Below are 14,678 nucleotides of genomic sequence, written 5' to 3'. Positions count from 1 at the left end.
ATTGGGCTTTATAAAAAATAAAATATTTTTGGGCTCAGTCCGAGAAAACACACAAATTGGGCTAGCCCACCAGCTATTCCCCTCTCTCCCGGTTAAAGGCGGTGGAGTCATGGACGCATATAAACAGGTCTCCGTCGGAAAACACTAGAAAAACGGCGACGTTTTAGGCATCGACGACGAAACGAAGAAGAAGAAGAGTGTAGTGCAGAGAGACAAAGACAAGTTCCAATGGCGGACGACGAGGCAGAGATGTACGACGGAATCAGAGCTGCTTTTCCTATCTCGTTCGGGAAGCAATCTAAGTCTCAAACCCCTCTCGAAGCCATTCACAACACGACTCGTCGTTCCGTCAGCAACAACCCTCCGGAAAAATCCTCCTCCGCCGCCTCCAAAACGAGCGGCCTCCCTTCTCTCTCCTCCTCCTCCCAAACCTGGCTCAGCTCCATCCGCGCCCCCAAAAACCCTAACCCCAACCCCAACTCCAACCCTAACGAGAACGACGATGGCGATGCCATGGTTGGACCGCCCCCTCCGCCGCCACCGATCCGAGCTTGGAGACGACGACGATGGTGAGTTGATTGGACCGCCGAGGCCGCCGGCGGGGTCCAATAGGGACGATTCCGATTCCGATTCCGATTCTGATTCGGAGGCAAATTTCGTAAACAGGTTTCGAATTCCGGTGAGCAATGAGATTGTTCTCAAGGGACACACAAAAGTCGTTTCCGCCCTCGCCATCGATCACACTGGATCTCGAGTTGTTTCAGGCAGCTACGACTACTCCGTGCGGATGTACGATTTCCAGGGAATGAATTCAAAGTTGCAGTCTTTCCGGCAGCTCGAGCCATCAGAAGGCCACCAAGTTCGAACCATCAGCTGGAGCCCGACGGCGGACCGGTTTCTCTGTGTTACTGGCTCGGCTACGGCGAAGGTGCTGCTCAACCTTACAATTCATCTTCCTGTTATTGTTTTGCATTATTTGATTTCGGTTTTCTGTATTTGGGGTTGGTGTGTGATGGGCAATTTGCATTGCTTATACCCTTTTCGATTTCATGCGGATTTTGCAGATTTATGATCGTGATGGACTTACATTGGGGGAGTTTGTAAAAGGGGACATGTATATTCGTGATCTCAAGAACACCAAGGGCCACATAACTGGATTGACTTGTGGAGAGTGGAATCCTAAAAGTAAAGACACGATTTTGACTTCATCTGAGGATGGATCACTGCGTATTTGGGATGTCAATGACTTCAAAACTCAGAAACAGGTTCGATATTGTTTTCGATTTTCTTTAAGGCAATGTTTTTGAATAATATGAGCGTCACTTGCTTTATTCATTGCTGAATTTGGAATTGCTTTATGTAATAAAGAATTGGATTGCTAATTGAGTTTATTGTCACTATATTCATTTCTACTCTGTCTTGCTTTTGCTAATGAGAATGCATGTTACTGAACTTGATGTGTTAGACTAAATGATGCTATATTTCAATGAATAGGTAATCAAGCCAAAACTTGCTCGGCCTGGAAGAGTTCCAGTCACCACTTGTGCTTGGGATCGCGACGGAAAACGTATTGCAGGTGGTATAGGAGATGGTTCTATACAGGTATTGGCTGGAATATCTTACTTCAATAATCGCAGTAGTGAATTAGCTCACAAGGCCCCTCCCCACAAATGGAAGTTTGCATTGCTTGGAGAGATAAATAGATGGATTTATATTGTTCGATATTTGCATTAGCTTCTTCTCACACTGCATGTATCATTTTGATAGGTATGGAACCTTAAGCCTGGATGGGGAAGCAGGCCAGATATACATGTTCAGAATAGTCATTCAGACGATATTACCGGGCTTAAATTTTCTATGGATGGGAGAATATTACTATCAAGAAGCCTTGATGGTACATTGAAGGTAATGCATTTCCTGTCTAAAGAATATACTGCTGTTTATTAGCGGTCTAAGATGTGCTTCTTTAAGATTTGTTCTTTCTGTTGTGTATTTCCCTACTAATTACATAATGTGTACTAGGTTTGGGATTTGCGTCAGATGAAGGATCCTCTTAAGGCGTTTGAGGATCTCCCAAACAACTATGCCCAAACTAATGTAGCTTTTAGTCCCGATGAGCAACTCTTCTTGACTGGAACGTCCATTGAAAGGGAGAGCTCCACTGGAGGTTTGCTATGCTTCTTTGATCGAGCAAAACTTGAACTTGTTTCAAAAGTTGGGATATCCCCCACCTGTAGTGTTGTGCAGTGTGCCTGGCACCCAAAACTCAATCAGGTAATGCTCTCACTGATAGTCCATCATTTTCCTGAACTGGTCTAGCACGCTTGTTGGTCTATTTGAGAATAGCACAACACATTCTTATGCACGCACACATGCACAATTTATGTAGAGTGGATACATGTACTCAGAAATTACATGCCTTTGATTTTCCAAAATAAAAAAAAAATGAAAAATCTAACATGCCTTTATTTTTGAAGATCTTTGCAACATCAGGAGATAAAAGCCAAGGAGGCACTCATGTGTTATATGATCCAACTCTTAGTGAAAGAGGAGCCCTTGTATGTGTTGCACGTGCCCCCAGGAAAAAGTCTTTTGATGATTTTGTGGCGAAACCAGTGGTTCACAACCCTCATGCTCTACCCTTATTCAGAGACCAGCCAAGCCGTAAGCGTGAGCGAGAGAAAGCACTGAAGGACCCACTGAAATCCCATAAGCCTGAACTCCCCATGACGGGACCAGGTTTTGGTGGCAGAGTTGGCGCAAGTAAGGGAAGCTTATTGACCCAGTACCTCATGAAGGTAACGATTTTTTTCCCCATTAAACATGTATTTATCTTTAGTTCCAGGATTAATTAACTGCAGAAAACATATACTGATCCTTTGGGTCCCATCTCAGCAAGGGGGTATGATCAAGGAGACGTGGATGGACGAAGATCCAAGAGAAGCCATACTGAAGTATGCAGATGTTGCAGTAAAAGAACCAAAGTACATTGCTCCAGCTTATGCACAAACCCAGCCTGAAACAGTTTTTGCAAAATCAGACTCTGAGGATGAAGAGAAATGATCCGAGAAAGCTCGCCTTTAAGACTATTCCCGCAAGCTTTTGCTGGCAGTTCACAGAGACAGTGGCTCCCAATCCATAGTAGGTTGAGAAGAATTCATTTATAGGCCATCCTCGGCAGAAACAGAAACCGTTCCACGCCTTATTCTAAATGTACTTGTGCCTTGTGATTCGTCAAAACAGCTACAGAAGTCGTGAGTGACAGACAAATCTTCGACTTTCAACTCGGAATCATTGTACAATGAAGCATTTTGAACATGAGAAATTGTAACGACCCTAACTAGTACGGTTTGGTGGATCGTTAACGACCCTGGTACGGTAGCTGTTGAGAATATGTATGCCTCTCTCTCATGTTGGAAAGGTTTAATTAGCAGTGATAACTTGTCTGCAGAAATGTCTAGTTCTAGCTCGAACCCGTCAATCCTTACGGTCCTACAAACGAAAAACAAAAATTCAAGATAAAATAACATGCAATGATATCGAACACAACTAGTTAAGGCTCCATATTTTATCTTAGGCGTGTCAGTCCACCACGGCCAGCCTCTCTTCGCCGGATGTGGCTGCTTCCGCGACAGGGTCTCGGCCGATATCTTGTCCAAGAGCACCGTCAGCAAGACCGATGTTGCACAAGGCTGCGCCGGCTTGGTATTCCGACAAAGTCCAAACCAAAACAAAATATGTGGCAACACATTCTCATAGCCTTCATCCTGGCCTCATACACTCAGTCTTCCAGGCGCTACAATATTCACCACCATGATCAGTCTCCGTGGCTTGCACCTAACATCCTAGCCTTGTATAAAATGCACCTCTTGGCAATCGCCGTGACTGATCACATTCCCTTTCCATGGCTCTTCACTCAATTCAGACACCAACAGTCCTAAAGCATTGGGGATATCAACTTTGAATGTCGAGTTGATGACGTCGCATAGGGCCAAGCAGTTGTTCATCTTGCCTTGCTTTTTCAAGTCCTCAACCATTGCCATCCACTGAAACTCGGCCACTTTCCCTACGTTCCAGAGATGAACATTGCGTATGTTTCATGTGGAAGCAAGGTATCCGCCTGAATCTCCGTCTTGCCCACTTTCACTTCCTCCAAATATTTGTGAACCACAGAGCTTCTGTCCTCTTTTTGGGAGAAGAGAAGGCGTCCTTCAAGGGCACCGCAACCTCATTCATGAGCCGATATAGGACCATGTCTGTGTAATCGGCCTCTGTAACATCATCTTGGTATTCCGCTCGTGGGAAAAAACTTCCTCGTAATGCTTTCATGCATCATAATGGCTCTATAGGCCTGGGAATACTGCTCCCTGTCGGAAAGGCAACTCGATGCAGGCTCGCTTGTGTGCGTGCTACTACAACTACTCTTCCCTCCGTCTTCCTGGCCTTCTACAAGCAGTGCAGGATCCGGACAATGTTGCCAAAACACCCGAATGATGGGGGGAATGGACGGGATGTTGCACGCTAGGGTTTTTGGGTGGATTTGGTGAGCCACGCTGCCAAATTGGCTTGGCGTTGAGCATGGAATGTGCGCTTCAACTCGAAACCTCACTATATATTTCATTCGGAAGAAAAGTTAATGTTTCGCTCAGTATAAACAGTGAGGATATAACCGGAATACATGGCGTAGTCACTGATATTATTCACATCCGCATTCGAAAGGCCAATCATGTGGATGGTCATTTTCTGCTGCTCCACTTTTCCTGCGTCATGAAAGGTAGTCCAACTCTTCAACAGATGCAATATCGACTATACCTTCATCACTAAGATCAATCAACAATTTGCTCCGTGCGCCAAGTCGGTCTTGTAAAAACCTATGCTGATATTCCCACTGGTTGTAGCATTCCATGAAACATTGAAACTCATTGTCCTGTAGTGGCACCGGCGGATCATCACCGTTGAGCACAATGCCTTTTGGTCCACCTCCGGCCACATGGTCAGGACACTCGCTATGTTCCTTGGCAAAGAAAAGTGCTGTAGGTTTCCACCTTCTCTCCACCAAGGCCCGCAACTCCCGCAACTTTATGATACCTTCAATCTCACATTCCTCAAGGAGCAAGATCACTTGTTCGGTTGGCAAAGAAAAGTGCTGTAGCTTTCCACCACCTCTCCCCTCCCAATCATCTCTCCTCCCCTCCCCTCTCCTTCTCTCTCACCTTCCTCTTTGTTTTCTCTCTCTATAAAGAAGTCAAGACAAGATATAGACATAGCTTAATCGTAACCCTTCATATAGAAGGAAGGGAGGGAAGGCAAGGGAAATTTGCAGGGGATAGAATCCTACTTCGATTGGGGGAGGATCATCAGAGAGACAAAAGATCCAACTAGGGTATGTGAAAGAGCGCTGCTATTTATCCACCCACTTTTTAATGACAACTTTACCCTATGTAGTATACAAACCTTACGTATTTATTAGGAGACATAAAGGGTATGGGTAAACATGATTGAGTTTACGCTACAACTAGTGTCAATATTTTTCAGGACCCATGATTTTTTTTTTTCTATGTTTTATCGACATCAGAAGCAACATCTTTTATGTCCATTGACATTTACAAGATTTTTGATACTATACAGAAATTCGTTACATCGAACATCATATTCCCGTAAAATATTGGGATTATGATCCTGTCGGGTGTGCAATGCAATAGATATTGGTGTGGAGATTTGCGCTTTGGACTATAACATTTATGTTGCAAAGTATTTGCTGCAAGCTTTAGCTAGCAGTTCGCAGAGATAGAAGCTCCCAAACCATGTTAGGTTGAATAAAATTCCTTCGGCAGGCCATCCCAACGGGGCCAGGAGCCATTCCTCCCCTTCCCTCCAAGTTACTTGCACCTCGTCCTTCGTCAACAGTTGGAGAAGTCGTTATCCTTGAGACAAATCTTTGAGTTGCAAATTGGAATCTTCCAATGATGTGCTCATTTAACTTCTGTATCAGGTTTCTCTTAGGGGTCACCACTCTCGAAGCTTGACAAACGAGAGTCAGTTAGAACAGTGAACATCTGTGTGTCCACAAATAACTGCACAAGCCGAAAATTGCAAATGAAATAAAAGAAAGGCAATAGGCTATAAATGAAAGATCCAGGAGAAGTTTAGAAAGGATTGCAGGTTACCTTCATAAATTGTCTGTCCTTGCTCGGAAAGGAATCGATAAAGCTATCTTTAAGAAGTAAAGAAACCTGAAAGGACGGTAAAAGATTGACATGCCAAAAGTGTAATAAGCCATGTACTCTGGTATTTTCAGTTTATTTCATCGAGAACTTCTAGGAATATAGAAATTACGGTATTAGTTTCTCTACCCTGTCACTGTTTGATTGTACACTTGTTATTGTGTAAGACCTTAGATCTGAACAAAGTGACTCCGCATAGTTCTTCATGACTTCCAAAAACTGGCCTGCAGCTTCGACCTGAAACATATAGGAACGAGATATGTATTCGCATTCGTGATAAGTAAAATGCTGGAACTGCCTAGAAAAGTATGATAAACATATTGTTGAACAATCATTGATTCTAAAACATTTTTCCATAATTTGGTATATGCACGTGCAATAAAATATGAAGTTTCCTAGTGTAAATCCAGCAGAATCACGAGCAGAAGCAGTAAGCATGCAAGTATGACAGTAAACCTGCACTTCGTTGCACCTATATACAGGATGCTTTTGAGCAAATGAACCTTCACGCGACAGTCTAGCATGGATGGGCCCTAATTCAGTGGCTAGATCTTTATGTCTTGGAAGTGACGGCAAATGACACATTTTCACCTGCATGAACAACAAAGTAACAGTAAGTACACTCGTTATTCTTAATTTGAGAAAGTGCAGGCCATTACTGAAAAATTTAAAATACGTTGTAATTCCTCTAAGGTGGCATAAAAAAAACTGAGCATTCTGTAGTTCTGAAGAGATAATCCCTATAAGAAAAAAGACTTCTTGAATGATCAACTCATTGCTTGAATCAAACTCGAAGATGCGAGAATTCAAAGATCTTCCCATAGCGTTCTAGAGACACCTACCTCTTTATAAAGCCAGTGATAAGGAAAAAAGTAGCTGAAAAAACTAAATGAGAATAAAAGAAACCTGATCCTTTTGCACATTAACTTGAACAGGCATCCGACTTTTTCCTCTTCAGGTCTGCAGGAACCTGTTGTATCCCAATCTGCCGTATGACAAGAGCACAAAGGAAATTGAACTAAAATTAATGACAGTTTTTTTATTACAACCCTCGAAATTTAAGTGAGAACTTGAAACATGATTTCTCTTGGTCATACATTTAGGATTTTCTATATATACCAGAAAGTAATGTAACATTTAGGCACAGAATAGAATTCCGAGAGTTAAAACTATCATAAGATTTCTAGAGGGTAATACTTGACAGGATTACCACTTCACTTCAAACCCTAGTTCATAAATCGTACATGCTGTTTCAAAACAAATATTCAAGACTCAGTAATAGGTAAACTAAACAAATCAAAGAGAAAAATTGTATGCGGAATGTTTTAACTGCCTAAGAAGTATATGAATTTAGAGATGACACGATGACATCCCATTTATTTCTGGCTTTGTGAATACAGAATATCCAAGCAAAGCAAGGAACTGTTTTTAGCCTTAAAGTTAACCGCACATACTAGCATAGCATTAACACCTCACTTGGAAAGATGAATTCTAGAATGTCGAACATTCGGTCCAAGAGAGTAATACAATGAAATACAATTATACAAATACAACTATAAAAATGAAACGAAACTCACAATAAATGGAACTGGGGCGTCAAGAAAATCAAGTATTTTCCCTGGTAGAACCTGAAGATATTGAAGAAACTTAGAGAAAAACATATATTTCAGGATGTCATCAATGATATCGCTTAAATAATTAACAAGGTTTTAGCTATAAGCAAATATTTTACACTCAGCAATAATATTGAACTTACAGGAAGCATTAAACTCTGCCATTGAAATGGACGAATCATGGGAATGAGAGATAATACTGTAGCTGATAGCACACCCTGCATTGATTGCAGTGTCAAATGATCAAACGATGAAAATAGAAAGTGCTTTCAGGATTGATGCACTTAATTCCAATACAAACAATTACTTACCAGATTCGGACACACTACCACCACTTGTTTTTCTAGTAATACTCCTCGTAAGCAATGACAAAATCTGGCAAAAACACCGCTGATGAATCAGTAAGTGTAGACAACAATATTTACTAAGGGGTTGACGGAAAAAAAAATAGACTTCTTTTTCCAGGGAGAAAAGTGAGCCCACATGCAAATACGCAGTTAGGTTAGAATGTCAAGGGGTCGTATGCCTAACAATTCCAGAAGAGCTATGCTAACAAGTTCCCATATTTTTTTTTCTGTAACTAAACAACAATCCACAAAATATGGTAAATCACATGAAAAGTGAAGAGCTCAAGCATAAACATCAGTGTCAGTGGTGGTACGGGATTCAAAATGTTTCAGTCTCACAATGGACTTGAATCAAAGGAAAAACAAAAACCTAATTGCGTCACATAATGCGAATAAATATTGCTTAAAAAGAATCTGGACCAAATGGTAAAAATTATTTACAATCTTAACACCAGCTGGACTCAAGGCAAACATCGGAGCTTACACTTTCAAGGGAGAGAACTCGGCAAATTGTTGCAGTTGTCCATATTGATAGTGCGAGCGCTTCCTCAGCAGCAGCTAACATAACATTGACCTTTAACCAAGTGAAGTACGGTTAAGTCAATATTAAAGAATACAACAAAATTTAGAGAGAGAGAGAGAGAGAGAGAGAGGCCTTAAAAAATGAGTAATCAACCAAATACCCCAGGATCTTCAAATGAATCAACACTATTCTCGTCAAAACCAAGAGCAGCAACTGAAGGTCGCCTATACTCAGTAGCTTGTAGATGTTCAAGAGGTTGAAAAGATAACTCACTTCCTCGTTGCGGGAGAGGCAGAGCATGAAAACCACAAAGAATCTGTAATAAATCGTTCTTGTTCTCCTATCATAGAGAGTTGATACAAAAATTAACTGTCAAAGGGAAATCAAATTATCAATAATAGAGAAATAAGATTAGTAAGATTGCAGTGTTGGTAAACTCACCCTAGCCCATTCCATTATTAGTTCATCACCAAACTCTTTATCACACGTTGAGGAAAGGTCATCGTCTTCATCCTCCGATACCATGCTTCTAGCTGGACTGCCAAAGATAATAATAGATTATTGAACTTGTACTTGTATGGTAACATGGGTGAGAGGCATCAAGTTATTTTACACGGCATAAAGAATTGAGATTGAAACTAATAATGGAGCTATTCAAGTACTACTTAATCTCATATAGCAGCATATACAGACATAGCATTAAAAAAAACCCCACTACTTCATCTCTAAAGCATAAAACGATAAATCGAATAGTAGGATAGACATATATTTACCACCTGAATAGAGATTCAGAACTGCCAAGACGCTCCAATGTGCGATTCCTGGTGGAGAAAGATGTCCCAACCTCTGAAGAAGTATGGTCATTGCCATAGATTGCGCATATTCTTTCTGAAGCCTCTGAACGAGTTTCTGAGGCCTCAAAACCATAGTCATCAGAACATTGTGAATCCTTTCTACCATCCTTGTCTAAATACCGTACTTGACAAAAATCTGAACTTTCACTAGCAGAAACACTTTCAGGGGACTGTGGTTCCCATATCTTGAGTGAAGAAGGGGGAGTCTCGTCCTCCGGTCTGATTCCTGCACCAGCAACTGTAAGTGCAATTGAACTGTTAACTGGTATTGCGGACTCCATCCAATTATCAAAAGACTCCCTCTCAGGGGACTCATCATCATAATCTTGTACTTTGGGCAATGTAGGGACAAAATCATTGAGGGCCATTTCACTAGCAAATTGTGTTATTCGCTTCAGACGCTCCTGTTGAATGATACTGCATCCAAGTAAGTAAAATGCGGTGAAATGCATTGATTTTTACAAGGATAAAGTAAACTTTGAAATGTCTATAACATACTTACAAATTATAGAGAAATAAAAAATACAACTCACCTATTCAGCATCTCGTAATGTAACTCAAAAAAAGGAAATCTGGATAGCACACAGTAGCATCGAGGTGCAGAAACCAAAAAGCGGAAGAGTCCTCCCGTCGAATGAGAATTAGGTGATGAGATGCCTAAGATAGCAGGAGGCCTCTGAACAATTTCTGACACGTGTAGGCAAACACCATAAAGTGTTGCATTGTGTGCCACCTGATCAAAGGGTATTACCTTTTTAGTAACCGTGTGTGCTACAAACATATGCATATAGCATGTTGAAATAACAACTGTACAAATCTTCAAAGGGGACAAAATGAACATAAGATACCTTGAGTGAGAAAATAAATGATAAATCATCTTTGCCTAAATGCTCCTGTCGAGAATATCCGATAATTAGAGTGCTATCTGTGTTTTATATTTAAATATTTATGTAAAACTAATCCATAAATAATGAAATGAAACATAAAGTGGAAAATCAGTCTGCAAACTCTAAATGGACATGACTCACAATGACTTTTTCGAGGCTACACATAACTGATTAAACTTAGGACCCATTTTAAAACAATCGATCTTGTTTTAGCTTCCGATGTTCAATGGTAATATCAGAGCTTTATCTCCAGGGGTCTTGTGTTTGAAACCTCATATCCTTGTTACCCTACTTATTTATTAGTTTTAAAAGTGCAGGTTGGGACTGCACCTGCGTTTCTCCATCAACATGTATGGTTGCCTTTCCACGTGCAAGATCGACTGCACGCGAAAAAGCGTGTTAGCTTGATACACATTGGTGGTTCATTTCCTAACTGTTTAGCATTAGATATGAGCGAGGAAAAATAAAAAGGAAAAGGTAATTTTGTGTCACCTACTCTCCATTGTTCAATACCAGTTACACTTTGTATTCTTTTGTTTTTCACTTGGTTATTTTGTAGAAAAAGGAAATGTAGATGCAGAAGTATAATGAAAAGGCAATAAAAAGGCTACAGGCACTACTTTTCCTCATACAGTGTTTATGTTACTGTGCTATTAGTACCTAGATTGTGAACACCAGCCCCTGTACGACAATATTGTCAGAGACGCAAATTTGAAGTTTTACAAAATCTCGATATTTTTTCCTTCCTTTTTTTTTCCAAAGGACCAACTTCAATTTTTTTAAAGAATTTTCAGAATTTATAAATATAAAAAAAACCGAACCAAAGTCAAACCAAACTGAAGAAAACTGAACCAAACAATAATTTCAGTTCAATTTTTTGTTTTGGCAAAAAATATAACCGATTGAAATTGAACCAACCCCTACAACAAGTTGTGTTTTGTCACGAGATAAAACGAAGAGAAATTGAAAAGTTGATGAATATATATGTCATAGATTACATGAGACACGGTTTCGTGTACCTGTCCATAAACAACTTGATTTAAATCACTTAGTGACGGAGTCTTCTCCAATAACCGTGCCTGTAAGAGAACAGTATATTATACAACATAAGTGTTAAATAAATACAAGATAATGAGTGAATTTAAAATTAATGGAAAATGAGCAATATCGAACCTTAACCCCTCCAGGAAAACAAAAGGAAGCTAAATCTGTCAAACGCATATCAAACCGCTTCCCAGGAGGATATTTAAAAAGTATCTGCAGATTCAGTAAAACATTCAGGAACATATAAATTATCATCGCATGCCGAAGAGAAATAAAGTTCCTGGGAAATTCTGATGCAGTTATACACCCAACCTGAGGTTCTAATGTAGGAATTGGAGGTCCCCGCTGCTGTAGCAATTTAAGGTCAACAATTCCGCAATTTATCATCTCCATCTCCCATTTCTTTCTTTTAACAAATGCATCCTCCGCAGTGTCAAGGTTAGCATCAGGATGAAGCCCCGCAATAATAAAATGCTCAAAGAGTGAACTTGGCTCGGTATATTTTATATGGCCCTAGAACGGCATAATCATAAAACTTTAGTAATTAGACAGACAATCAAACCGGTAAAGAAAAGAGATTTTTAAGCAATAACATTCAAGCATCGCGGGGGAAATTGGTTCCAAGATTTTTATAATCGCTACATTTAATCATTTACTTTTTCTAGTTTTGATGTCTGATTATGCAATCAAAAATCCTATACCTATATTCATAAACAAAGTAGTGGGAAAAAGGTAACTTTCTTACACAATAGATTAAGTTTAAACCCTCTTAATTTACTATTACTCGATAGCATGAAATTCTCGAGTAATCAAGTTCTGTTTTCTGTTTTTCCTTTTTTGTGTAGTAACAATGTATCAAGCAATGCCATAGAAAAGGACACCTTTGATTTGGAGTGACGCTGATACCACTGGCGTTTTTGGTTTGCCAAAACCTCAGGATTGAAAGACAACCGCAAACCATCCCGCGAACTTCCGCCCCATCTCCAAGCCTTCTGCATCTGAGTTTTCAATTTTTGAAAGCTATTGCTCCGTCTGTGTGTCGTACTTACAACTTCACTTTGGGACCGCGTATGCCCCGGTGCCAGTGGTGGCATGCTCGAATTACCTGAGACCACATTTTGCAGTGTTTCCCCTGCCACCTTAAATGCCTCCTCAGATATTTCCTGCAAAACCTGAGTAGGCGACGGAGGCCGCTCTTCGTATGCTTCACCATCTTCTTTACCCTCCATTTTAAAACCCTAATCTAATCTTTATAAAATGCTCATTTCACCGAATTAATACGCGTCGCTCCATTGCTTAAAAAATCCCAAAACCAGCATACACTCAACCCATTTCACTACTTCTTATCACTCCAACATTCCGACCCACAATAACAAGACCCAGATGCAAAAAAAAAAAAAAAAAAAAACACACGAAATCCGAAAGGATTCTCTCCTTAAATGTGTTTGATCCTCGATTTCGCAAAAACCCAGATCACAGAAGCATTCAATCGACTCACAAAATCCACAAATTTATGTCCTTTAAACATGAACTCCACTGTTTTGCACACAAGTTTTGAACTTTTTAATCAGGCAAGCAATTTGCACCCTGAAAGTACCCATAGAATGTGAAGCAAAGCACAAAATTCAATACAAACACAATAATAATGCAGAGAAATGAAATAGCAAAAAATCAAGCATTTATGAATTTCAAATAAATTTCAAAATTTGTGAATGCTATCATGATTGCATTGATTTGTAACTGAAACAGAAGATGAAGAGGTATAATTCAGATGGTAACTGCATGAGGAAATTAAATATCATAATGCAGACTAATAAGAAAAAAATGAATAAATAAAACAAATAAAAATTCATACCTCCTTTTTTGGTTTCAAATGGAGTGTCCTTCAGAGAGAGAGAGAGAGAGAGAGAGAGAGAGAGAGGAGAGAGAAAGTTGCTAAATTTGGAATGGGGTTGTATAAAGAGAGAGGAGAGGAAGGTTTTTTTAAGGACGAGGTGACCTGTGAAAGCAGAGGGCGGAGAGCGAACAGAAAAAAGGAAAAGACAACGCAGGTAGAAATCGAAATTCAGAGAATATCAGAAACCACCCCTTGATTTCACATATTCGCTATTGCAGACATTTTCAGTTTTCTTATCGGGACAAAAGAAGAGAAACAAAAAAGGTCTTGTTATTTTTTGGACGATATGCCGTTACACAAAAAAAAAAAATATATATATATATATATTGGTTATTCTATACGAAAAGAAAATTTACGTAGACGTGGATGCACACGATTGATTATATATAATTGGATATTACTCTTTAGGAACTTATAATTTAAGTGATTAAGAATATTTAATTTAAGAAATTTTATATTTGATTTAGGATTCTGCTCCTATCAGTTGTACATTACAAAAAGAAAGTAAAGTGTCTAGGAGAACTATCATTTATACTGCCCATTTTGAAGCATTTCTAACAAAATTGAAATTATGAACAATATTATAATTATTTATATATTATCCAGTTTCTAATAGAAGAAACGTCGCATGATTGGATCCTTAGTATGTTGCTAAAATGGAAGGAGCAACTTTTTAAGTTATTTTTTAAGAACTGTTTAATACTATGGTTTGATGGCATTCCTCTTCACTTAGAAGTGAAAGGTCTTAGGTTCGAATCTCGTGGATGGCGAATTCGATACCAAATTAGGTTACCCATTGTGTGACTTAGCCGAACTCTCATTCTCCTAATATAAAAATATCGATGTACTAAAAAAAAAGTTATTTTGTAAGAGACTATTTGATGTTCTCTTTTGTTTATTTTGTATTCGTACTCTGTAATTATTTTTACATAACAAGTATTTTAATTAAGATTATGTTTTTGTTCTTGATAAAATAAAACAACTTATTCCTATAAAACAAAAAAAATGTATGTTGCTAAACGGAATCACCTCCTACAAATTATGTGAAGCTTAATATTAAAGGGAAGTGGCTGAGGTCAACGAGGGTTGGCTTAGTTGGTTTCCTGCTTTGTGTGTTGCCCACCAAGGTTCGAGGTTTACTATCAATAGTTCCAATTGGTGCGTGATATATTAATTCTTACGTAAATTCATATATACATATGGCAGTTGATAGTTAGGTGACACAAGTAACTACTTCTAGTTCGAAATTGTAAGTATGCTCTGACGCTGATTGCGAGATTAACCAATTT

General features: G+C 39.4%; 2 protein-coding genes across 2 annotated transcripts; one reads left to right on the top strand and one right to left on the bottom strand.

The window, feature by feature from the left end:
- The first annotated feature begins 114 nt into the window (after window positions 1–114).
- On the top strand, window positions 115–3,454 carry LOC103927978 (WD repeat-containing protein 70). Its single transcript, XM_018642742.2, is given in 8 exon segments — window positions 115–545; window positions 547–928; window positions 1,065–1,265; window positions 1,495–1,602; window positions 1,768–1,905; window positions 2,023–2,274; window positions 2,478–2,798; window positions 2,896–3,454. Coding segments are annotated over 8 exon segments (1,887 nt in total). The 5' UTR covers window positions 115–228; the 3' UTR covers window positions 3,064–3,454.
- Window positions 3,455–5,571: 2,117 nt separating this feature from the next.
- LOC103927976 lies at window positions 5,572–13,606 on the bottom strand. Its single transcript, XM_048574192.1, is given in 20 exon segments — window positions 5,572–6,074; window positions 6,168–6,233; window positions 6,354–6,461; window positions 6,681–6,815; window positions 7,131–7,139; window positions 7,171–7,209; window positions 7,802–7,852; window positions 7,981–8,055; window positions 8,149–8,193; window positions 8,195–8,212; window positions 8,669–8,758; window positions 8,868–9,047; window positions 9,149–9,245; window positions 9,484–9,978; window positions 10,095–10,294; window positions 10,410–10,454; window positions 11,468–11,527; window positions 11,622–11,705; window positions 11,805–12,005; window positions 12,374–13,606. Coding segments are annotated over 20 exon segments (2,421 nt in total). The 5' UTR covers window positions 12,722–13,606; the 3' UTR covers window positions 5,572–5,999.
- Window positions 13,607–14,678: the final 1,072 nt, after the last annotated feature.

This window comes from the organism of the source record quoted next, unplaced genomic scaffold (genome assembly GCF_019419815.1).
Source record: "Pyrus x bretschneideri cultivar Hongxiangsu unplaced genomic scaffold, Pyrus_bretschneideri_v1 Contig7, whole genome shotgun sequence".
NCBI lineage: Eukaryota > Viridiplantae > Streptophyta > Magnoliopsida > Rosales > Rosaceae > Pyrus > Pyrus x bretschneideri.
The sequence above is the reverse complement of the archived record's forward strand: the minus strand, read 5'-3'. Positions and strand labels throughout refer to the sequence as shown.